This window comes from Gymnoscopelus microlampas, assembly GCF_963454915.1.
Source record: "Gymnoscopelus microlampas genome assembly, chromosome: 17".
In the NCBI taxonomy this organism is placed as follows: Eukaryota; Metazoa; Chordata; class Actinopteri; order Myctophiformes; family Myctophidae; genus Gymnoscopelus; species Gymnoscopelus microlampas.
Genome location: NC_139954.1, coordinates 35,343,815 through 35,369,558, shown reverse-complemented (window position 1 = coordinate 35,369,558; position 25,744 = coordinate 35,343,815). Strand labels below are relative to the sequence as shown.

Below are 25,744 nucleotides of genomic sequence, written 5' to 3'. Positions count from 1 at the left end.
GTGTGTGTGTGTGTGTGTGTGTGTGTGTGTGTGTGTGTGTGTGTGTGTGTGTGTGTGTGTGTGTGTGTGTGTGTGTGTGTGTGTGTGTGTGTGTGTGTGTGTGTGTCTTATTAGATTATGGGTCTGCCCTTCCTTAGCTGTATTTGTGTCATTGTTTCTCCCCGAGTGCTTGGGATTCCACACATATCATTCAGTAGGATAGTTATTCAGAATCTCTTGGGTGTGTTAACCACATTGTTAAAAAAAGAAATTGAAGTGAAAGCAACTGGACAACATTTATTGCACACGACTGTTTTCTTTTCTTTCTTTTTTTTAAACCAATGCATTCAATGAGCCACAGATGTCGACGCAGGTCATCAGAGATGTGTGGGGTGTGTGAGGTCTTGAGCAGATCGAGTCGAGTGCACATGAATCCCCCAACACTTGGGTCAACTGTTTATGCATTCATAAAAAGGGAAATATAAATGGTTTTACAGTCAGTCAGTGAGCTGGGGCTCAGTCCACAGTCAATAGCTGAATGTACAATGTAAGGTAAGGGACACAAACAAGCGCTATGAGCTTGTAGATCTGCTATTTTTGAATAGCCAAAGTGTAAAATAATGCTTTTTAGCTCAAATAAAAAGATTACACAGATACGTTCCAGGTCTTAATGGGTTAAGCATGGATGCATACATCACTTCTCAAGAATGGAGAGCAGAAGACAACAAGCCCCCCGTCTGCCATGAGGCATGGTTTCAGTTGGCAGTTCCGAGAACGTGCAGGAATACAACGAATGCAATGAGCACACAAAGAGGCCAGATGGAACTATTTACCTGCAACGGTGCCTTGACCAATACACTTGCCAGATTTAACATTTCTGAAGAAACAAGAGTATACAGGACAAGGGCGGCCATGTTTCCCCCCCCCCCTCTAGGCTCTAGTGCAGTTGTCATCATTTCATGGCTGAATGGAGGTCAGTATATTCTATTCCATGATCACAATTCATCAAAGCCACACTCAAGAGACCCAGATCTCAGTTAGAACCTGTCACACGGTGTGTGGCGCGTGCACACACACACACACACACACACACACACACACACACACACACACACACACACACACACGGTTAAGAACAGATGGTGGTGTCAGTTAAGTGCAGACTTACTGACTCCTAATTGTCCCACAATGCATTGAGAAACAACTACGGTTGATTTAAAAACATAGCTTGCGTCTTTGACACAAATTTAATCTAGCTTGGATTTTTTTTCCAAACTATCTCTGGCAACAAATTAGTTCAGTAGCTAATTGCAAATGTTTCAAGAAACTGCAGTTTGTGTGAGAGTTGCCTTGGGTGTTTTTAGATGCAGTTCTGACATGCCCTACTGTAGCTCTCTCTCCACCTTCCCTGTCTCTTTGTTTGCTGGATTTTCCAGGTACGAGTTAAGAAAAAACATTCTGGGAACGGTCGGTCTCCGGAGTGTGAAAAAGCAGTGCGGGGCTCACCTAAAACTGTCTGCTTGCTTGGCACACAAAAGGCTGAAAGAATATTTTTGGGGGTTTGTGTGGGCTTGACCTGCCAAGTTAAGTTTTATACCTAAAAACTAAACAAAAAAACACAGCTACACAACTTCTGTTCTGAACTCGTCCCCCCTCTTAATCCCCTCCCGTGCTCTTTTGGGACACCTAGAGGAATTAGGTGGAAAGGGAGGAGGTTGGAACCGGGAACAACTTGGCCTTGTACTTCAGAAAGGCTTGGGAGTGGGACTACCTTATAGGACGGCCTATCCGTCTGTGTTTGTTGTGTTTGTTGTGCCCTCGAGCAACAGTGGGGAGTTCTGAAGGTCCCTCTGCTCACGGTTAATAAGTTGATAGTCCATGGCGCATTCCAGACATTTTCTGTCTGTTTGCTTTCCACCAGCAAGACTCACAATGCGGCCCTGCTGCTGCTGAAGGCCCCATGCATGGCTTTGATCTGCTCAGCACACCTGAAGAGGCCTACGGTACACAGAAACCAACATACTGTACGCACACACACACACACACACACACACACACACACACACACACACACACACACACACACACACACACACACACACACACACACACACACACACACACACACACACACACACACACAACTCTTCCACATATTATTCTGCTAGCTTTACCCATTTCTAAGTAAGAAATTGCGGCAGAGGACATTGCCATTAAGCGGGCTACTTTGGAAAACACCTGTACAGTAGCAACATGACAACTGTGAATTCCCTTCCCATGGGGGTGGGCCAGAAATATAGGAAATAGAGATTGCGTAACCCCACAAATCCTCCAGTTTATTTGTAAGTGGGTAGACTGAGTAAGTAGGATTTGGTGGGGGGGACAAGCTCACAGGACACAGAATTATACAACATGGATTGCTCACAACAGAACAATAGGATTCAGGTTCAAAGTCGGCGTATAGCCTCTTTAATGCGGCTTGGGCTTTTAGGCAATGCACATTATGTGCATTGCAGAAATCAATAACTTTCTTGGCTCCTATATGAAATGTGTTGGGGCATCAACAACAGATTTTCACCTTGGGCTCTGAAAAGCTGTTTTCTTTTGAGCAGGGAGGCTCAGAGGATGGTTGAACAACTCTAGAAAACTACCCTCTCTGCACCAGCCTCAATCCTCCTGTGCAAGCAGCTCACTCTCTGCAAGATGAAAACGACGCAGCGTGAATGTTGTGAACACAGAAAGGCAGGAGAAATCTAACTATATAAATGGCGAGCAACTTCCGTGCCCTCGGTGTCCACACCCCACAGCTCTGTTATCGACTAAACACAACACCGTCACACCACATGTCGCCAACACTCTCGCCACGGCGGGCGGCCTGAATTTACGTTTCGCGTAGGGCACCTGGCATGCCTCACTACACCGTTCCCACCTCGCAACATAATTAATTCTACTCACCAAATGTCGGACACAACGGAAGTGGAAGCAGCTTCCTACCGCTTACCGTGCGTACCACCGAGGCCAACACAACACGACGGCCCGCCATTGAAAATCCCCAAAACAACAAGAGCACGTTGCTCTGCTCTGCTCCACACACCAGGCTAGGTTCATGACACCAAAGGATTAGCCAGTGATGTCATCATTACTGGTCAACACACCAGGCTAGGTTCATGACAGCAAAGGATTCGACAGTGATGTCATCATTATGCAACCCGGAAGTACACATCGCCGGCATTGGGATGCCAGGTTGGGATGCCACGCCAGAAACAAGCAAGAACCTGCATGATTTTTTTTTTTTTTTTTTTTTTTTTTTTTTTTTTACCGTTTGGAGATTTTCATCCGACGACTTTGGCGCGGACCACCAGGGGGTCCGCGGACCCCCTGAAACATAAAAAATATTATTTCTTCCCAATTTTTTCCCAATTTTTTAACTTTTACATTACAACTTCTTTTTTTTTTTTTTTTTTCCCCAAATGTTCATCCCATATATACACGCGCCCCGTGCGCGGCTAGGGGTTTCGGGCGGCCGTAGGCCGCCCGGACCTCTAGTAACTGATAAATTATGCCTCATGAAATCCAAATCCCCATAACAAAACGTTGGCACTCGAAAGCATCACTCAGGCAATTAAAAGAGAGACGGCATTTCTAAAAAGGTACGTCTCATTTATGCACCAATTCAAACGGTCCCCTCACCCACACGTCTATGAGCGGACCACAGAGGGCCCGGATAGTCAGCCAAAAGGCTACGACTTAGGGGGTTGAGGGAGTTGCTTGACTGTCAACATCCAGCTCACACCAATAGACTCTATTATGCACAGCAGCCATAGTGTGTAGACATTCACAGGTGTTACCAATGATACTAATGAAGGCTCTGTTCCATTCTGGTCAAACAGAGTCAGAGTGCTGATATTGTGCATGTTGACTCAGTGGAAACACACCAGTGTACACCAGTGGGTCTCAAATTTGTGTCAAGGGACCCTCATGGTTCCTTAAGGGGTTTCCAAATGTCCCCTTGCGGATGTGTAACTCTGAGAGTGTACAAATGAAACCAAATGGCCCCGCAAGGGTCCATTTGGTTCCATTTGTACACTCTCAGAGTTGTGGGTGGTCGTGGAAATTGAAAAGTCCGAGAACCACTGTGCTACACGAAATGGAACAGAGCCTTCATTAGTATAATTGGTAACACCTGTGAATGTCTTCACAGTATGGCTGCTGTGCGTAGAGCCTATTTAAAGCACGTCCACACACCATACCACGTGTACTACAGTACATGTGAACCTACACAGACAGACAGGCAGGGACAGAGAAGAGACGCTGATGATGGAGGCTGAGCAGAACAGAAAGCCTTGACAGCAGCACTGCAGAGTTCATTTCACGATGAATGTGCCCTTGGAATTGTGTCTGATCAGCAGCGGCGCATCGCCCTGGCACCGGTGCCCGCAGTCAGTGCTGCCCGCCCGGCTCTCTCAGTCTACTCTCCACTGAGAGAACACCATCATCTCCCTCACAGCAAGGACACATGCAGTGTCACCAGCACACTGGGTCACAGGCTTGGGCACGTGTGTGAAGAAATATATATATATATATATATATATATATATATATATATATATATATATATATATATATATATATATATATATATATATATATATATATATATATATATATAAAGGAGGACACCTTATGAATCTGGGCCTGGTGCTGGATTTTATTAATGAATTAAGACCTGGATTTTGAGCTAAAAAGCATTATTTTACACTTTGGCTATTCAAAAATAGCAGATATACAAGCTCATAGCGCGGCACCGAGTGCCGCGCTACGAGCTTGTAGATCTGCTATTTTTGAAAAATCGTGAAAATGTGTGCAAATCTTTGAATATATTATTTTAAAGCGTTTTTTAACTCAAATCTTAGCTTCTGGGGGTCCCTGGAACAAAATGTTTTGAGATGGGGGTCCGCGGCCAAATTCATATCATTTTGGGGGTCCTTGACATGAAAATGTTTGAAAACCACTGATATAGAAACATACGTTTTTTTCAGAATACTGTTGGGATTTAGAAGACATTTGTAGAATCGGCCTCAGGTCTTAAATGGGTTAAGTGGCATGAAAAATCAGAATTTCTTGAAGGTTCTGCAGAGTCGAGCGCTATCGGAAACCGTCTTTAAGCCAATGTACAGCGTTGTGTTCATTTTTTCTGGCCAACGGAGAGAGAGGAACAGTGGCGATTCACAGTGGCCAGGATGGAACAGGATGGCCGCCTGGCCGGATGCTGGCACTGTGTTATTGCCACTGTTGTCTTGGCAACGGGCCCAGTCTCTATTGGACATGGATGACGTGAGCTTCCTGGTTACATATAGCAGCAGCGGTCATGTGATTTCATAAGGTCAAATTAAATAACTTCAGGCGGGCTAGAGAGACAGAAAAATCCAGAGAGAGCATTAGGGAACGAAACTAGTAGGATAAAGGTCTGTTGCTTCATAATAAAGAATGTGCAAGAAGCATAATGGATAGATATGTGATAACATGGCCCAGGTCCAGTTGTGGAAAAAAGTACTCAAATGTTTTACTTAAGTAAAAGTATCAATAATGCAATGTAGAAGTACTCTGTTACAAGTAAAAGTCCGGAAATAAAAATGTACTTGAGTAAAAGTACAAAAGTATTGCTATCAAAATGTACTTACAGTATCAAAAGCAAAAGTACTAAAATGTTTGAATCTACAAGCTCACAACGTGTCGCGATGCGACGCGTTGTGAGCTTGTAGATCGGCTATTGAGTTGAGTACATGTACTTAGTTACTGCCCAGGTCATATAAACTGGACGCAAAACTTATGACTCGGCGAGATACAGCATGCAACCGCAGCCCGGCGCTAAGCCACCGAAATACCCAGAGAAACATGTTTATTCCAGTTCAAGACGCTGACTGATCCCATGAATGATCCTATGTACACCACACTAATCTAATTCAGCGCTCTGTGGGTTTCTCGCCACAAATTCCTTTCCAGCCCAGCTGTGACAATGTTCGCTGAAGGCCCTATAACCTGACAAGAGTAATGTGCTGTGTGCTTCATGTCAGTCAAGCATCACCTGTATATCCAGTGGAAAAACGCATCAGATTGCACCAGCACCTAACCCACTTAACCCTTTAAGACAGGGAACGCATCCGTGTGTCATTTTAAAGATTTTTTTGGCTATTCAAAAATATCAGATCTACAAGCTCAGAAAATGTGTGCAAATCTTTGAATATATATTTTTAAAAGCGAACATTTTTAACTCTGTTACAACTGCTGGGGGTCCCTGGAACTAAATATTTTGAGATGGGGGTCCACGGCCAACAAAAAAGAAAAAAAAAACTGTTAGGATTTAGAAGACATTTGCAGAATCCCCCAGAACCAAAGATTTGAGTTACAAACGTTCGCTTTAAAAAATATATATTCAAAGATTTGCACACATTTTCACGTTTCTTTTTCAAAAATAGCAGATCTACAAGCTCATAGCGCGGCACTCGGTGCCGCGCTATGAGCTTGTATATCTGCTATTTTTGAATAGCCAAAGAAGTCTAAAAAATGACAAACAGATGCGTTCCCGGTCTTAATGGGTTAAACGCTGACAACAACTGCAGTCAAGAGATGCAGGTCCTCCTGTGTGTTAGTTTGGGCGAGATAATCAAAATGCACAGTTGGCTTTTCTATCTGTCGCAGCCACGGCAATAAAGCAGTGCACTATCCATGATGAAACCCCTCTGGAACTATAGCGCCAATAAATCAATGTTCCCCCAAATCAAATGAGGGAGAGTAACGTGTCTCCATCAAAGCCGATGCGTTTGAGGCGTGCATTGCATGGCTGAAAAGAACTTTTGTTGACAAGATAGATACTCTCAATTCCTCCTCCGCATGAAGCCGATAGCCTTCTCCTCCATGTCAGGAAGATAAGTAGAATTTGAATGCATGATGACGACGGTGGGAATCTGAACTGATCAAAGCTGAAACAAAGTTCATGCTTATTGCGGTGTTGAGAAGGATGAGGTCGCACAACTCTTAGCCACGATGCAAAAATGTATTTTAAAAAAAGGTACAGGGAACCAACGTTAGGGTTTGAAACAATGATGCTTATTGCAGTGCCACACAACTAGCATAGCAAAGGAAAAACAAATACAAGCATGCAAATAATAAACCAGGCAGGGACTAAGGGAGTCCAAACATACAGCTGATGGAAACGCCATGCCACACAGAAATAGGATTATGTAGGTTCAGGCAGACTTAAATAAACAGAGGAATGAAAGACATATTTCTAGGTATTACATTCCCACACTGCAGTGCATTAATTATTCATGTCTCCTATAGAGCCAGGATATTAAGAGTGTCATAAAGAAAACAAACAGGCTGAGCCTGGAGCATCGCGATGATGATGGCGCGGCCTGAACAATAAAGACATCTTCTTTTGGGCCACAATAAGATGCAGCTGAGCTGAGTGGTTTGCACTTTGAAAAGGAAAGGAGCACCTCTGCAAAGCGCGCGCACGCACGCACGCACGCACGCACGCACGCACGCACGCACGCACGGTGCACACCCATCAACAGCAGTTAGCAGTGGTGGAAAAAGTACTCAGATATGATACTTAAGTAAACGTATCAATACTGCAATATAGAAATACTCTGTTAAAAGTAAAAGTCCGGAATTCCGGAACATTTACTTGAGTAAAAGTACAAAAGTATTGGTATCAAAATGTACTTGTAGATCGTCTATTTTAAAATAGCCTATGTATAAAATAGGGCTAAAGTGGTTAATGTACGTTTTATAGAATAATAATTGATAATTGCAAAGTTACACCACTGGCAGTTAGTCGAATACAGATAACGTGTTTTCCCACACACACACACACACATAATGTTTGTCAGTGTACACATGCACACTGACAAAACCACCAGACCTACTCGCACACAAACGAGTGCGGCACAAGAATCCGAGGCACCACTCTGTTCTAAAGGCACACCCTTTGAAATATGTATGACCCTGTGTGACGTTCCATCTTCCAGTACAGCCAGCTGAGGCAAGGCCGCTCCTCTCTCTCTCGACCGCCTGAGTTGTGTCGCTATCACACCGGCCAGAGCAGCCGGAGAGAGAGCAGTCAGAGCACCACAACGTCAAGGCTCGACATTCTTCTCCCATGGGATCCCACTACAGAGACAGTCAGCAGCGCCCAACATGGACAAAGCTGCTTTCACAACATAGTCCAAATCCCCCTACCCATTCTCTAGCTCCAAACATCTTGATGGAGGTAGAATGCGAAAGAATGCAGCCATTATTATTTGATCCACACCCACATGTCTGCGCTTGTGTCCTTTCATTTAAATCCTTGGTTTCAGAAAACACAACAACAACAATAAGATATGCACATAAAAAGCTGGACGAGACCCGAAACGGGAAGTTCTTTCCTCATGAGTCTGTGGTGGGACACAGTGGCCACAGTGAGGAATGAGTCAGGGACCGGAGAGTTTTTTTTCCCTTGACTAACCATGTAGGCAGTACTAGCCCGTGGGTTTACTGAACCCTCGCACCCTCCACAAAGACCTACCGACCAAAACTATCCACCACCAACCACACTGAGTAGTATATAGATCTATGACGCAATTCAACATTCTAGTCTAATAGGCCTCTATAATGAAACTTTTATAGGCTACTAGCACTGCTAGACTGCTGTCAGAAGGCCTCATGTTTAATGGAAAAAAAAATCTCGCACAAAACATGGCAACGTTTTTAGATCCCATATGGTTGCTTATTTCTCTCACTAAACATGGCAACGTTTTTAGATCCCATATTCTGAGAGGACATTGAGCAACAGCGCAACTTACCATAGAGTTACATACAGGGGCCGAACACAGTATTGTGGGTCGTCATTAGATCCCATATTCTGAGAGGACATTGAGCCCTCATTGGCTAAAGGACCAGCCAATGAGGAAAAAGTGCCGCAAAAGTCACGACTAGCGAGTGTAGATGTAGACCAGGTTTTGTAGCCTGGTCAAAATCAAGCTTTGGGGCGAAAACACTGTCTGATTGGCGCCCACGGCCCATGCATTTGGAAACTATACAATGTGTTCTGAATGGGATTCATGGGCCATGAGGAGGTTGCAGAGTTTCATAATAAAAGGGCCATGTAAACCTTCGATGTAGTTAGAACATGGACTGGAGTCTACTGTTCACTGCCACCTGACCCGACAGCAGCAGGAGGCTATACTGTACTGCATTGGTTGTAAAGTAACCCCCTCAGGGTCCTCTTGTTCCTGGAGAATGGCAAGCATGCTTGAGGTGAAACATCAGCGTGTTTTTACTGGAGTTAGGCTACCATTTGACAGCTTTGCTCCTCATGGCCTCTTTGCCTATAGGCTATTGGATAGCGATTCACGTCGAACTTGAGCAGAAACTGTGCACGGTTCTCAGTATAATCCGAAGCAAACAACAACCAAGCCTGTGTTTGCTTCTGTCAAACACCTTCAGAGCTACTTCAACCATTGTTCTTCCATAACACAAACAGCCATAAACAATTCAAATGGGGCAGAACACCTCTAAATAAACACCAATTACTACCCGAAGACCTGCAATGTTCCTCTGTAAATGTTTGCTGAATGGGAGCTGGCAAAAAACAACTGCAACCAACCAACTGTGATGGGCGGCTTCCCAGCAAACGCCAGTGCCGGACTAAAAATGACTTTGTAATCAAAGGGTTTAGTAAGCAAACAGAGCGGGAGGGGACTGTGGAGAATGATGGAGTGAGTATATGAATTACTCAGCAGACTACCAATCTCTCTCCCTCTCTCTCTCTCCTCCCAGCAGGAGATAATGGGGATCATCCGTCTTCCTGACCTCCTTTGGGCCCCATCTCTTGACCAATCATTTGCATCCAGGTCAGCTGGGAGAGAACGCAGAACCTTTCCAATAACTAACCCTTTAAGACCGGGAACGCATCTCTGTCATTGTAAGATTTCTTTGGGCTATTCAAAAACAGCAGATCTACAAGCTCATACGAGCTACGAGCTTGTAGATCTGCTATTTTAGAAAATGTGTGCAAATCTTTGAATATATATATTTTTAAAGCGAACATTTTTGACTCTCTTACAACTTCTGGGGGTCCCTGGAACAAAACATTTTGAGATGGGGGTCCACGGCTATATCATTTTTGAGAACCACTGATATTATAGCAAATATGTTTTTTCAAAAAACTGTTAGGATTTAGAAGACATTTGTAGAATCCCCAGAAGCAAAGATTTGAGTTACAAATGTTCGCTTTAAAAATACATACATTCAAAGATTTGCACACATTTTTCACAATTTTTCAAAACATTGCAGATCTACAAGCTCATAGCGAGGCACTGCCGCGCTATGAGCTTCTATATCTGCTATTTTTGAATAGCCCAAATCTTAAAATTACACAGATGCGTTCCCGGTCTTAATGGGCTAAGCTTCCTCCACATTCATTTGGAAACAGGAAATATTGGCTGACCACCAAAGTGTAGCAGAGGTTCTATGTTAGGACAAAGCACAGGCCTATTTATTGGGAATGCTTCTCCTACAAGGAACTTATGTATTCATAACTGGGCTACTCAACTGTGCAAAGCAAGAGTCTTAAGAATTGTCTCTATGGCCATTTGATTTAAACACAATGAGATTGTAGACATTCGTTTATTTCACACATTAGCGCGGCTGAGCCTGCTGACTCAAAAATACCGGCTAGTTCTTAAAGCTGCTGCTGCTAAACTGCTACACACAAATTGTTTTTTATTTTATTTTATGTCCACATGAATACCAAGTATATAAAGGACATAACAGTATTAATTAATAATCTGTCTAATACAGAAATAGTACAATGTGAGTGAGTGCACACTCTGTCCCTCGCACATCCAGTGACAAAGCTGTGCATAGTAAAATATAGATGATTTATCAGCAGGGGGCATGGCAAAGTTAAAATCCGACCGAGACAAGCTCATTAGGAGGGATAGGGAACCTGCGGCGGTATACTCTGGCTCTGATCTGCTTCCTAAATATAAAAAGTGACTATTAAGTGACTGTGATACACCAAGACAGGTCGCACAGGGGAGGCAATGGCGGGCACCGTGAGAGGTGAGAATTTTATTGCATGTCACAAGAAACTACTTTCATCTGATGAAAGAGAAGAACAAGAGTGAGACACACAGAGAGAAAGAGTGTGTGTGTGTGTGTGTGTGTGTGTGTGTGTGTGTGTGTGTGTGTGTGTGTGTGTGTGTGTGTGTGTGTGTGTGTGTGTGTGTGTGTGTGTGTGTGTGTGTGTGTGTGTGTACACACGCATGCGTGCGTGCGTGTGTGTGTATACATTGTGTAATTGAGAGGGACAGAGAGAAATGGACAAAAGGTGCATCAGTCAAACACAGACAGGATAAAAAGCAAAAGTGAGGAGGAGGCAAGAGAGGCAGGGAGGTTGCTTGCTAGTATCAGGGCTCCAACATGACAGGATGTGACATGGGGCGAGCAGGAAGGGGAAGCTGGACTGATATAGATTGGTTTGGGAGACACTTCTGAAAACACATCCCCTCCGTCAGGGACCTCCGTGGCAGTGAATGTGCTTATCAAGCATACATGTTGAGCCTTGACCATGGCCTGGTCCTCAACACAAACAGTCATTCACAGTCTAGGCTCAGGAACATCACAGTTTATAACACAGCATGCACTGTAGCAAGCTTAGGTGAGTTACTTTTTAACCACTTAAACCCTTTGCTTCGTTGTACATTGAATAGCAAAAATATCCGATCAACAAGCTCACGACGCAATATGTTGGAGATCACCTATTTTCCTCAAATGTTTGCATATTTTTGCTAAGTGTTCGCCTATTTTCACTAGGTTATGTGGTTAAGTAAATGTAAGCAAAAAAACAACAACAATTAAAATGAATTAGAAATTATGGCTTGCATGACAAACCATGCCAAGGAATAGCCTAGAATTTCCTGACCTGAGATCAAATTAGTAAGTTATGGCTACATCACAGCACAGCTAGTCTACCATGCACATTTCCTAAAATCACTGTAAAGAAACTTCATATTAACAAAGCTGATGTACACTGGCACATATGCTGTAACTAATGGACAACTGAAGAAAGGCTGTGCCTTTGGTACCAGCAACCATACTGGCCATCTATTCAGTTTACAATGCATTGCAACTCTGGGTTTTAAAAAGGATTTCACACCAACAGCAGGATAAGCTTAGCTTTACAGTATTTACTATTACACCAAAAAGGTGTCTGCACTGTGACCTACAAAGGTCCCCTCCTTCCCAAGGTCAGCACCAAGTCAAGACCGAGGGGATAAACTAGCCAATGCAGAAGAAGACATGTAATGCATGCACAGAAAAATGAATATGGCTTACAGATTATACACTACTACTATGTGATCAGCAAAAATCCTTCATGTCTGAGGCCAAAGGACACAAGATAATATCCCCACACAACTAAAGGATCATATGATATTGTGCTACTACTTTGGGAAGCCAATTCTCAGAATGCTAATTATTTGGAATTAGTTGGAATGGGTGATTTTCCACTTTCATGGCCATGGGTCAGTCAGAAAGCAGTTAAGAAAGACTGGATCGCAACAGAAGACTGTTTCCATCCCATTTTAACAGAAGAAGAGACAAACTTCCATCAGTAATCATCAGTAATAGTCATTTATCTGAGCTTAGGTAGGTAGCTGTGTCCACCTTTCCAATGTAGTGGACATGACTACATTGGAAAGGTGAACTATAGCATGGGTCCCATGAGATCGGTCCCATCTTCCCTTCCTTGGTCATTTCATAAATTAATGCCAGAACAATCCTGATCGTCATTGTGCCATCACCAACAACAAATAGGAGACATGAACGTCAACATGGGTGTGTCAGCTCAGCTCTGCTAGGGACATACATGTATCTATCTACTATCTAATCAAATGGGCTATTTGAAACCAGGAATTCCTGAGTCTGTCTAAAACCTTGGGGCAAGACCATAAAAAAACAGCCTGCCTGCAGGCTTGCAAACAGTTCTGCAACTGTATCACTATTTATCCCAGCCATGTTTACTTTGTTTGTTTACAAGCCCCGACGTGTTGTAGTAGTGTTGTCAATCCTGACGAGCAAACTATGGCTGAACTTAAAGGACGTGGGAACGTCTCCCTGAGACGATAAGGGCTGTTAATGTTCCTAAAAACATGACCCACAGAACCGTGTTGATGGGGTTGGTCAAACACACGAGCAAAACGTTCAAAGCCCCCCAGATTGTCAACACAATCACAACAGTGTCACACAGCAGCCGCGATCGGGTGCATGCATGTTGTCAAGTTTTACCTTCAGACAGCTCCAGCTCCAGCTCCGCGAGCTTCTCCCGCACCTCCGCCGGGAGGGTCATCATAGCGACCGCCGGACCGGTGGGCTCCAACATCATCATGAGCAAGCCGCTAGAATTCCTCTCAGCCATGACGACGGTGCTCCAACGCCGCCGTGAATCGGTCGAGACTCCTTGCCAAGAAGTCCGATGACAACAAAAACCGCCAGCAGCAGAGATCCTCCTGGCTGGGTGGGTCTGGGCAGAGGAGACAGGGTGCTGCTGCTGCTGCTGCTTGCTAGTAGGATCGCTCGCTCGTTCCAACGGCATACAGATGTGTGAGAGAGAAAGCCCCCCGTGCGCGTCATGACATGACTTACTGGGGGCTCAGACGGCAGACGCTAAGCCCGACGACACTCCTTGCGAAAGTATATATGTATTTTCACAAAGGGCTAATTGCTTGCCCTTGTCCTTCGTCTCTCGCTCACGTATCCTTGGATTGGGATGAGAAGTCATTCAACTCTTTACTCCCCTCCACCACCACCTCCACCACGGCGCAGCAGCAGTAGCCATTGCATCACAGCAGCAACAGCACAGCAGCCCCGTATCATGCGCGTTCACGTTGGCTGGTGTGTGTGGGAACAGATGTAGTAGAGAGAGGCGAAGGTCCCTATTTTTGCGCACCACCCTTACCCCTTATCCCTAAACTTCTTTGCCCTTTTATACTATTCTGAAAAACATTTTAAAATAGTTCAAATAGCCAATATACACGCTCACAACGTGTCGATGTAGATCGGCTAGTTGAACTATTTTTAAATGTTTTTTTAGAAATAGTAAAATATGGCTATTACGTTTAAGGGATAAGGCGGGTAAAGCGGCGCGCAAGATAGGGCCCGAAGAAGTGCTGTCTGCTGCCTCGCTGTCATTTCGCATAACGTGGCTGCCCTCTATTGGCACTAAGCCGCACTGCACCACTAATTTAAACAAAACACGTTTTGTAGTGCAGTGCTTCTCAAACTTTTTCATGCCAGGGACCCCCAAATTGATATATATTTGGCCGGGGACCCCCATCTGAAAATATGTTGTGCCAGGGACCCCCCAGAAGCAAAGATTTGTGTTAAAATGTTCGCTTTCAAATAAATATATTCAAAGATTTGCACAAATCTTCAAGATTTTTCAAAAATAGCAGATCTACAAGCTCATAGCACGGCGCCGCGCTATGAGCTTGTAGATCTGCTATTTTTGAATAGCCAAAGTATAAAAGGTTAAAACTATTGTGATGCTATTTTCACACATTTGGCTGGGGACCCCCTGGAACCCCCTCAAGGACCCCTGGGGGTCCCTGGACCCCACTTTGAGAACCAATGGTGTAGTGTACTAGACACAGGCATGCATGCCAAATGTGTGACATCTGACATCTCCTGTGCCAACAAAGGTCAGTGGTGAATCTTGATATGTCATGAATTCATAATGTTTGAACAGCCACTGATTAATCACCCAAAGATGGATGGATGGGTGGATAGATAGACATTTTATTTTCTGTTTACTAAAGAGCTGGATAGACCCGTTATTGAACCAACACTCTATAGCAATGATTGCTATTAGAATATAGAGCTAATTAACACTTAATTTAACACAAAATAATATCACTTACAGCACTCTTAAATTATACGTTTTATAATTATAATTCATTGACAAGAATGGTAGTTCAGTAACTGCCGATTGTCAGGCATTTATCTTCAACCAACAGTTAGAATTAAAAGTGAAGTTTATATAAAAAGTACAATGATACTGTTAATTGTCCTCACTTGGTGATTCCGGGGACATAGGCCTACTGTTTTTTATCTTTATGAATGATTTATGTAATAATGGAATCCTTTGAAGTGAAAACAGTGCCAATGATGCATCGAAAGTTAATGGGATGTCTCAGGGTAGAAAACAGGGTTAAACAAATATCAATGGGATTGGTATTTAAGATAGGCACAGTGCCCTCATACCTGTCTAACTACTTCTCCAAAGGGAGTGACAGCCACAACACCAAAGGGAGCACCTACGATCTGGTACCCCTAACATTTAGCACAAACATGGGAAAGCCTTCATTCTACTACTCGGGCAGCATGATGTGGAATGCCATGACATCATCCATTAAAGGATGTGAATCACTGATTTCTTTCAAAACTGGCCTGAAAAAGCATCTGTCAGAAAAGTGGGGCAATTAATTAAGGTTTCGAGGCCAATAGGCTCGAAGCCTTATTACATCTGTAAGAGTTCATTATTCTTCCGCCGGTTTTGCCAGTTCTGGCCTAACCGCGTGGTCACTTTTTATGAAATTCGGCAATATGGTAGAGGGCTATGCCAAACGGCGAAAACCCGAAACTCACAAACATTGTCCAAAGGGTGGCGCTGTAGCACTCAATTGAAATATGCCAACTTTGAACAGGTACAACTCATGCCCTGTTTGACCGACAGCCATGAAACTTCGATGCACACATGCGTCTCCTCATGCCTAACAACTTTCACACTCTGACTTTTGACCTCTGACCTTTAGATCTCCCACCATTTCGAATTCTATGAAAAGCAGTAAAAATCTAACTCCTCCTGGGATTTTTGAGCAATCTGTACGAAACTGTCTACACATGAACTTTGGACCAATGCCGACAGAACTAAGCAAGCGGATTTTCCATAAGTGAAAACGTTAAGCTTTTATAAGCCAATGAAAATTGCAGTTTTATGACAATTATTCATCTGCCCCTAAAACATACATGCAGACTCGCATTTGTTTGACACTTTGCAATATTGTAGAAGGTCATTCCAAGTATCACTGAAACCAATCTTACTCCAATTGGTCAAAGGGGGGCGCTATAGCAATTTTTTGAAAATGCAAACTTTAAACAGGCAAAAGTCATGCCTCGTTTGGCCGACAGCCGTTAAACCTGCTTACACATGTGCCTTGACTCATGAGGAACACATGTATCACTTTGACCAGTAAGCTCTGCCCTTAGATTGTCTGCAATTTTGAGCAGTTTGAAAAACATTTAAATCCAGGATTTCTGAGCAATTTTGCGTGAAAGTGTGTCATGTGTGTGAACTCCTTTTTCATCAGTTCAGGTCTGTTGGCCCAATGGCTTAATTATCTGCCTTGATACCACAGCGTCGCCGGTTCAAATCCCACGCCATGCAGACTTCAACTCAATTGCATTGCACACAACATGATTGTATCAATGAATAAACATGCAATTGATAATTAAAATGCTTATTGAGAGTAGTTATTTTAAATATATGACGTACTTCATTCCCTCTTTTGTTTTGTTTTGTTGGATTCTCCTTTTTCACTGACTAAGGCTGTGGGTTGAATAGCTTGATCAATACACTGTTAGTCTCATGTGCCAGAGGTCCATGGTTCAAACCCCCACTCGTCACAGTTTACATTTAAATTGCATTGTACAAAACATGACCCTGTTGATTCAGACATGTGCAATTTGATGCATGTTCACTTCTTCTCTCGCGCTCTCTCACTGCCTCTCTTTCTCACTGCCTCTCTTTCTCTTTTCTCTCTCTCTCTCTCTCTCTCTCTCTCTCTCTCTCTCTCTGCCTCTCTCTCTCTCTCTCTCTCTCTCTCTCACTGCCTCTCTCTCTTCTCTCTCTCTCTCTCTCTCTCTCTCTCTCTCTCTCTCTCTCTCTCTCTCTCTCTCTCTCTCTCTCTCTCTCTCTCTCTCTCTCTCTCTCTCTCTCTCTCTCTCTCTCTCTCTCTCTCTCTCTCTCTCTCTCTCTCTCTCTCTCTCTCTCTCTCTCTCTCTCTCTCTCTCTGCCTCTCTCTCTCTCTCTCTCTCTCTCTCTCTCTCTCTCTCTCTCTGTCTCTCTCTCTCTCTCTCTCTCTCTCTCTCTCTCTCTCTCTCTCTCTCTCTCACTGCCTCTCTCTCTCTCTCTCTCACTGCCTCTCTCTCTCTCTCTCTCTCTCTCTCTCTCTCTCTCTCTCTCTCTCTCTCTCTCTCTCTCTCTCTACACACTGCCTCTCTCTCTCTCTCTCTCTCACTGCCTCTCTCTCTCTCTCTCTCTCTCTCTCTCTCTCTCTCTCTCTCTCTCTCTCTCTTATTCTCGATATCACTTTGACCAGTAATTTTGAGCAGTTTGAAAAACATTTAAATCCAGGATTTCTGAGCAATTTGCATGAAAGTGTGTGATGTGTGTGAACTCCCTTTTCACTAGTTCAGGTCTGTTGGCCCAATGGCTTAATCATCTGCCTTGATACCACACACAACATGATTGTGAATAAACGAATATGAATAAACATGCAATTGATAAATGAAATGCTTATTGAGAGTAGTTATATATGACGCAAACCCCACTCGTCACAGTTTACATTTAAATTGCATTGGACAAAACATGACCCTGTTAATTCAGACATGTGCAACTTTTAAACAATAACATGAAATGCTTTTTTGAGATTAGTTGTTTTTTTATGTACAACATACTTTCTTGTGAAAATAGCCAATCTACAATCTCACAACTTTTCAGATAGCAACACATTGTCAGCCACTACTTTCCATTCCAAGAACACAAAACAAAACTTTATTGCTAAATATTTGTCAACCAGTAATCTAGAGTAGTTAGCAAAACAGAGGCTTGGTTCATAACGGACTGAAATACCTATAGATATCAACAGACACCATCAGGGAGGCTATATTTCTAGTTCAATAAGAAGAGAGGCAGCCTGTGAATCCATAGGTCGCTGGTTTGATCCCTGTCCCCAACAATGCATTGAGGTGATCATAATTTGGAATTCTTACTTTGTTACAAACATACTCCTGGTAGCCTGTCTGTCTGTCTGTCTGTCTGTCTGTCTGTCTGTCTGTCTGTCTGTCTGTCTGTCTGTCTGTCTGCCTCTCTCTCACTCTGTCACTGTCTGTCTGCCAATCTGCCACTCTGTCACTGTCTGCCAGTCTGCCAGTCTGCCACTCTGTCACTGTCTGTCTGCCAGTCTGCCAGTCTGCCACTCAGTCACTGTCTGTCTGTCTGTATGCCAGTCTGCCACTCTGTCACTGTCTGTCTGTCTGTCTGTCTGTCTGCCAGTCTGCCACTCTGTCACTGTCTGTCTGTCTGCCACTCTGTCACTGTCTGTCTGTCTGCCAGTCTGCCACTCTGTCACTGTCTTTCTGTCTGCCAGTCTGCCAGTCTGCCACTCTGTCACAGTCTGTCTGTCTGCCAGTCTGCCACTCTGTCACTGTCTGTCTGTCTGCCAGTCTGCCAGTCTGCCACTCTGTCACTGTCTGTCTGTCTGCCAGTCTGCCAGTCTGCCACTCTGTCACAGTCTGTGTCTGTCTGTCTGCCAGTCTGCCAGTCTGCCACTCTGTCACAGTCTGTCTGTCTGCCAGTTTGCCAGTCTGCCACAGTCTGCCTGTCTGCCAGTCTGCCACTCTGTCACAGTCTGCCAGTCTGCCACTCTGTCACTGTCTGTCTGTCTGCCAGTCTGCCACTCTGCCACTCTGTCACAGTCTGTCTGTCTGTCTGTCTGTCTGTCTGTCTGTCTGTCTGTCTGTCTGTCTGTCTGTCTGTCTGCCACTCTGTCACAGTCTGCCAGTCTGCCAGTCTGCCACTCTGTCACAGTCTGCCACTCTGTCACAGTCTGCCAGTCTGCCACTCTGTCACAGTCTGCCAGTCTGCCAGTCTGCCACTCTGTCACTGTCTGTCTGTCTGCCAGTCTGCCACAGTCTGTCTGTCTGCCAGTCTGCCACTCTGTCACAGTCTGCCAGTCTGTCACTGTCTGTCTGTCTGCCAGTCTGCCACTCTGTCACAGTCTGTCTGTCTGTCTGCCAGTCTGCCACTCTGTCACAGTCTGCCAGTCTGCCACTCTGTCACAGTCTGCCAGTCTGCCACTCTGTCACAGTCTGCCAGTCTGCCAGTCTGTCACAGTCTGCCAGTCTGCCACTCTGTCACTGTCTGTCTGTCTGCCAGTCTGCCAGTCTGCCACAGTCTGTCTGTCTGCCAGTCTGCCAGTCTGCCACAGTCTGCCACAGTCTGTCACAGTCTGCCAGTCTGCCACTCTGTCACAGTCTGCCAGTCTGCCACTCTGTCACAGTCTGCCAGTCTGCCACTCTGCCACTCTGTCACAGTCTGCCAGTCTGTCACAGTCTGCCAGTCTGCCACTCTGTCACAGTCTGCCAGTCTGCCAGTCTGCCAGTTTTCTCGAAACCGCTCATTGCTGCTTGCAGCTATATTTCCCATTGAAATGAGGGGCCATACACAGTTTTTCTTTTGTCTCCTCTGTAAATATAGCTATTTGTATTTTTTTATGACATTGAATACATAGGACCACAATAGAAGCAAGTCCCCAGGACTTTTTTTTGTGTTAGCCTTTAATAAAGTAAAAGATTTGTCAACATTTCATGTTAATTTGTAACCTTTATTAGCTTATATATTTCAGTAAATTAAAAAGTAGTAAGATCAGAATGCATTGCTATATCTTTCTATAGAACACATCTTGTATGTCAGCTGCACTATGTTCTTCACTGGTTAAAATAAATTAGTTAGTATAAATACAAACAATATAATGTTCAACAAAGATATCCTTATCTAATGGCATGGCAGATTGTGTACGCTATCTTGCGTCCAAATGTCTTACATTAACTTCATACATACTACAAAAACAGATCCCACAGGTTTACCCCAAATATAGATTCTGTAAATTAACATTACTTCAATCTATCCCAAGACTTGCAATAAACAGCCTAAAACAGGTACCCCTCCTCCATCATAATCCCACGTCCCCCTATCCTACCCCTCGTTTTTGGATTGTGTTTGCTTCCCTTAGTTATTTTATGTTATTTATTTAACTTTTATTAAAAAAAAAGTATAAAAATATGCGGTGGACTCTGAAGTAAATAATTGTCTGGAAGATGATGAAGGAAACATTCCTATAAAACCATGGATCTTCAACAGGGGGTCCGGGACGGGACCTACGGAGTCCTCAGAGGTATTACAGGGGGCCTCCAAATCTTTGGGTGATAGGAACTTGAGGGTTTAAGTGGTTAAATGTCGGAAAAAAATACATATTTAGAATAAAAAGATAACGTGTAAACAAACAAACAAAAGGTAAAGTAGCTGCCCACCACCGCAGAGTCTGAGGGTTCGAATCCACAGCGGTGCATGTCGAGCATCAATCTATACGAACACAATTGGCCCATGTTCGGGGGACGGAAGCCGGGCGGGGAGGGTGATATTTGTCACTACAACACTGATGATAGTGCTGTTAAACAAGTATATGAAGCTATCTGATGATAGTGCTGTCAAACGAGCTTTGATTTAAATCTATGAAAACGTTTAATGTGCAACATAATTGCATACTAATATGTAGTAGGGGTCCCTGCTTCATCTCTCTCTCAGCCAAGGGGTCCTTGGCCTGAAAAACATTGAAGACCCCTGCTATAAAGTGTTTCAAAAAAACAGAAAAAGAAGCAGACAAATTAATCATGTAAATGAAAAAAAGACATTCTTTACAAAAAAGTAAATACAAATAAATAAATGTATAAAAAGCAGGTATTGTTGTGGAGCAGTATACTGTCTGCAAATGAAGTGGGACAAAAACGTCTCACTGTTCAGTGTGCTGTTATTGCAATACTTCAAATGATGGCGGGTACAGATTGGACCTTTAAATTGGAGTTGGGTGTTAGCACTCAGCAACACCAGTAGAGGTCACAATATACATGTTATACAAGTCTTCATTGGTTAAAGAACTATCTGACTGAAAGTGTCAAGACAGGACTGTAGTGTGTATAGCAATGCTAACCAACTATCACCCTTATGGTAAGTACAGATTCTTCCTTAGAGTATGCTTCAGATCAACGTGGTAGCTTTCTGCTGGATTCCTCCTGTTGTGATCGTAGATCACCCCATTCACTTCTGTATGGATATCCACGATATTACTTTTCCTGTAAACATAGAAGAAAATAATTTTGTGTTATCTTGCGCACTGCACAATAAAAGCACCAACAGAAGCACCATTTCAAGATGAAATTGAATGGCACTCTAATGTAACTCTGCCGAACGTATTTTATTCATGACATTAAAAGTTCTTACTGGGACTGTACATGCCATTACCTTCTTTGCCCCCTCTGAAGGGCACCAGTCAGCGCCTGGAGATAGACCGAGTGGTGGTCACCTTGAGCCAGTTGGAACTCGTCTGTCCAGCAGTGGCTCCACAGCACATCGGCGTCTGTGGGGACGACCTCCCTTCTGGACGCGCAGTCCCTTCCATCCGTCTCTAGGTCTGCGTCCCTGTGAAATGCTCTGGAACGGGCCTGTAGCTCAGGGACACTGTACCTCTGGATGAAAAAGAGTTTAGGCTTGCCGGCCAGCACGGGGCAGGCCTCTGCGTTGAAGAGGTGTCTGACTGAGTCCAAGCGCAGGCCGCAGACGTTTGACTCCGTAGCCAGGAGATCCGTGTCTGTCCCCCGGCTGATGATGCAACAGACAAAGGCGCTGGCGTCGTGGTTCTCTCTCTGTCTGAATATCCCTCTGAGGACTGAGAGCATGTCACCCACAGCCAGCCACTTGTGCAGGACCACCTTGAAATGAAGACTTTTGAATGTGTGTTCCAGCATCTCTGAATGAAAAAGGGAACAATTTCAATACAGTGCCAATATGAGATTGTGACATAATTGACAATGCGTAGAAACATTTAAACCCTCACTGACAATACACTGGCAACATAATTCAAAGAAGCATCCTGACTGATAATAATAGGCTCTATGCACAGCAGCCATATTGGAAAGAAATTGGGCCTCTTCCATACTTCCTGCACAGGTGTTACCAATGATACTAATGAAGGCTCTGTTCCATTCTGGTCAAACAGAGTCAGGGTGCTGATATTGTGCATGTTGACTCACTGGAAACACTGTGCTACACCAGTGGGTCTCAAAGTGTGGTCGAGGGACCCTCATGGTTCAAATGGCCCCTTACGGTTGTGTAACTCTGAGAGTGTACAAATGGAACCACTCTCTCATTTGTACACTCTCAGAGTTATGGGGGTCCACTGTGCTACACTAAATGGAACAGAGCCTTAATTAGTATCATTGGTAAAACCTGTGAAGGAAGTAAGGAAGAGGCCCAATTTCTTTCCAATATGGCTGGTGTGCATAGAGCCTATTGAGAAGGAAATGGTAGGCATGCAGCATAGTGGTGTCTCACCTCCATCACTGCCAACACAGTCTATGATAACGCATATTCCTCTGGGATCAGAATGAAGCTTGTACTCATCCGGTGCACTCTGCGGAGTAAAGGAGCAGGCAGAACATAGTTTTGTAAATATGATCTCACAGACTATAGATGTGGCCTTCTTGAAAGAAGATGACATTATGTAACAGGGTGATCTCCTGCGGAACACAAATTGCACAAAATTACCTGCACGTTTTGCCTACTTTCTGAAGAAGCAGCGAAGGAACCATGATGTGAATGCACACCTGAAATACAGTGAAAGTATTGCATTGAATCCTGAATGCTTTTACCTGTTCTAGGTAGTTTATACTACGGTAACTATAATCCTCTCTCTGTACAGCTGTTTCAAAATACACAGAATGGGTAAGAGTGATGTTATTTATTCTCTTTGACTCTCTCTTCTCTCTTTGACCATTCATTTGCACGGCAGTCATTTTGCTCAGTATGTTGTAAAAAATCCCAATCCTGATGCTCAAGTTTGACGTGAAAGCAAAATGGCCACTGTGTGCACATGGTCAATTTGCAATGGGGGCATTAATTTGTATCTAGTAGGTTGATAATACTAAAGTTACTATAATAACTTTCAATCAAATAGTTATGCTTCATGCAAATAACCTACAAAAGTACAAAAGTGTCATGCCTCCAGTGAAGGACAGGTGAAACATTGGTGAATAATTAGTACAATGACTTACCAATGCGATGAGAACAATCTGGCCTTTGTTTGTGTAGAAGAGGTAAACAATTTGTGGTGGGATTTGATAACTGCAGAACATGAATTATTTAAAGTAATTAGTATTATGGACATCTGGAGAAAAGTTATACGTATACAGCATTAATCTGTGTAAACATGAATTACTTACAGGAGCTCTGAACCTCTGCTGTTGAATTATTTGACAAGGTACAGCTCTCTGTGTTTGAGGTGCTCCAACTACTGTATGAAAAGCACACATTGGGAGAAATAGCATCATTTTATATAAAGTAACATTAGGTGACAATATACTTGCTGGATTATATTTTGACATTGTGTCATACAATGAACGGGTCATGTGAAGTTTCCAAGCTGGGTTCAGCTAGGATCCAATTGTATAATAGTACTTCCTGTATTTCTTTGTGATTGTATCCCTAAAAGGAGTGTGAAAGTGAAAACCCCAGTAGTGGAAAAAGTTAAATCAGCACTCACCTGACCTCTGGTACATAGAAACTTTTTTGGCCAGGTCAATCCTGTCAATGTTTCTCAAACATTGCTCTATAAAATCCACCCTTTCAGGTGAAACTTTGTCCAATTTCTCCAGTTCAACAGCAACATCAAGGAAAGTCTGTTACAGAAACGTGGGGAAAAAAATGACCTTCAGTTACAAGTGATGTGGATCTTAATACCAAAACTCCCCCACCCACGTTGTGCAGAATTGTATTACGTAATCAGGCATACTGGAATTCAGTGACATGCTGTGTGACATAATTGTGTGAAACGAAACTAGATTCTTGCTTTTACCTTGGTTTGGTCTATCTTGTCTCTGGGTAATGTACCGCTCAACAAAAACTTCACACTTTTAAGGTCTTCTGTGGCCATATCCTCGCTCAGATCTGACATCAGTACCCTGTGAAAGTGAATGTTTAAGGAATGAGGGATTTATTATAACAGTTAGTCTGAATGTTTCTAATATAGGTTCTTGACCCGTGTTAACACCACAACAAACATTTTATAATGCATCTCTCACCTGAATCTTGACAAGACATGCCTATGCCCCAAATTCCTCTCCACCTCCGCCCTGTTAGTTCTGAGCACCTTCTTCAGAATGTCAAAACGTTTCAGGGCAAAAACCAGTTCCATCAGGAACAGGGGATCCATCTGAACCTCGATCAGCTGCGACTTGATCATCTCTTTCACGCCTGCCACGCTACTGCTGCCTATGTCCAAGCTCCCACACAAGTACAGCGCCGTCCTGCATTCACCTGCAGTGGTTGAAAAAGTACTCAAATGTTTTACTTAAGTAAAAATATCAATACTGTAATGTAGAAACACTACAAAAAAAGTCAGGAGTAAAAAAATTACTTGACTGAAAGTACAAAAGTATTGGTATCAAAATTAACTTAAAGTACCAAAAGTAGAAAGTACTCATTATACAGAATGTCCCATTTCAAAGGTTTTCAAATAAATGTATACAAATATTTTGAAAATAGCAGATCTACAAGCTCACAATGCATCACCATGTGCATTGTGAACTTGTAGATTGGCTGTGTTTTGTATAATAAAAATCTAAATCTAAAAAAAAAAAACTAAAGCCTTCAAAGAATTGTAATGGAGTAAAATAACAATATGTTCCTCAGAGATGTAGTGGAGTAGAAGTAAAACTGTAAAAGTATTGAAAATTGGAAATAACTCAAAATTGTCCTCAAGTGCAGTAGCCTACTTGAGTAAATGTAGCCTACTTATACTGTACACCACTCACCTGTGCTGAGGGCGGCAGTTATTTCATTGATCATCTGAAGGACGTGTACATTCGCCGAAGCCATGAAGGGGAGAAGCAGGATAAACTGAAAGATTAAGATAAAAGACAGAAGCAGACATTAAATTAGGCAAGAAAACTGAAACCGTATGCAAAAGTCTCAAAATGTCGGCAATTTTGTGTGGTTAAACCGTTAACCGGTTATTACTATAGTTATAACATGATGATTGTAAATTCCAGGAGATTATTAACAAAGTTGTAAGCAATACACTTTTAAGGACTGACGGCGCGGCTCTTGTTAGAATTTAACCATTTAATGTCGTGGAGGACTATAGTTTACGTTAAACGGATTTAAAAATACATGATTCAGATTACAGTAGCCTATTATATAGAAATAATAGCACAGTACCTACCGTTTAGAAGTTAACGCTGAACGACCGGGGATAGATAAGACTTTTTAAAAGAATCATAGGCTATGTGGATTCCAAATTTCCTATGACGCATTTCGACAGAACAGAAAACCATGACGACTAAATAAGAGAAGTGGTCTTAAAACCCCCAAAAGGAAGTGGTCTTAAACCTAGCCTAAAAAATACTGGACAGGATTAGCTATTATTTTCCAAAGTAGGCTAAAGAAACAGAAACAGACAATAGGTTGCTATGTGTTGCAGAAAGTAGGCTTATCCAGTATCCGGGACTGTAATTTGCACAAAGTGAAAGTGAAACTCATTGCCCAAGGTCGCACTTCACCATCTCACTGGCCACACATGTCCCCGGTCCGGCACCCCTAGGG

The 25,744-nt window shown here is 43.3% G+C and overlaps 2 protein-coding genes across 8 annotated transcripts in view; both read right to left on the bottom strand.

The window, feature by feature from the left end:
- The window catches only part of LOC311064146 (disco-interacting protein 2 homolog A-like), a 183,313-nt gene extending 169,476 nt beyond the window's left edge, over positions 1–13,837 (bottom strand). For all 6 annotated transcript variants that reach the window (XR_014602684.1, XM_084083922.1, XM_084083924.1 and 3 more), the window contains exon 1: positions 13,318–13,837. Coding sequence is in view for 5 of the 6 variants with exons in the window: in XM_084083922.1 (XP_083940048.1) it covers positions 13,318–13,624 (307 nt within the window). In the remaining variant the exon portion in view is untranslated. The remainder of the gene's footprint in view (positions 1–13,317) is intronic.
- A 6,926-nt stretch (positions 13,838–20,763) lies between these two features.
- LOC311064150 (CASP8 and FADD-like apoptosis regulator) lies at positions 20,764–25,691 on the bottom strand. 2 transcript variants are annotated; one of them, XM_084083932.1, is made up of 11 exons: positions 25,365–25,691; positions 24,955–25,039; positions 24,223–24,457; positions 23,997–24,102; positions 23,685–23,820; positions 23,365–23,435; positions 23,197–23,266; positions 22,691–22,749; positions 22,478–22,556; positions 21,389–21,893; positions 20,764–21,219 (listed from the first exon to the last, which is right to left on the bottom strand). In XM_084083932.1, exons 2-11 carry the CDS (start codon positions 25,016–25,018, stop codon positions 21,090–21,092), a joined length of 1,455 nt encoding a protein of 484 aa, XP_083940058.1. In that variant the 5' UTR covers positions 25,019–25,039; positions 25,365–25,691; the 3' UTR covers positions 20,764–21,089. The 2 variants fall into 2 exon arrangements, with proteins under 2 accessions (XP_083940058.1, XP_083940059.1); XM_084083933.1 differs by having other exon boundaries at positions 23,365–23,432.
- Between the last annotated feature and the right edge of the window lie 53 nt (positions 25,692–25,744).

Excerpts from the sequence above, each read along its gene's own strand:
- LOC311064150 (XM_084083932.1), bottom strand. The coding sequence starts at position 25,018 with ATGGCTTCGGCGAATGTACACGTCCTTCAGATGATCAATGAAATAACT. Across the intron at positions 24,103-24,222 it reads CATGTCTTGTCAAGATTCAG|GGTACTGATGTCAGATCTGA; the intron begins GTGAGAGATGCA and ends TCACTTTCACAG. Across the intron at positions 23,267-23,364 it reads AGCAGAGGTTCAGAGCTCCT|TTATCAAATCCCACCACAAA; the intron begins GTAAGTAATTCA and ends CATGTTCTGCAG.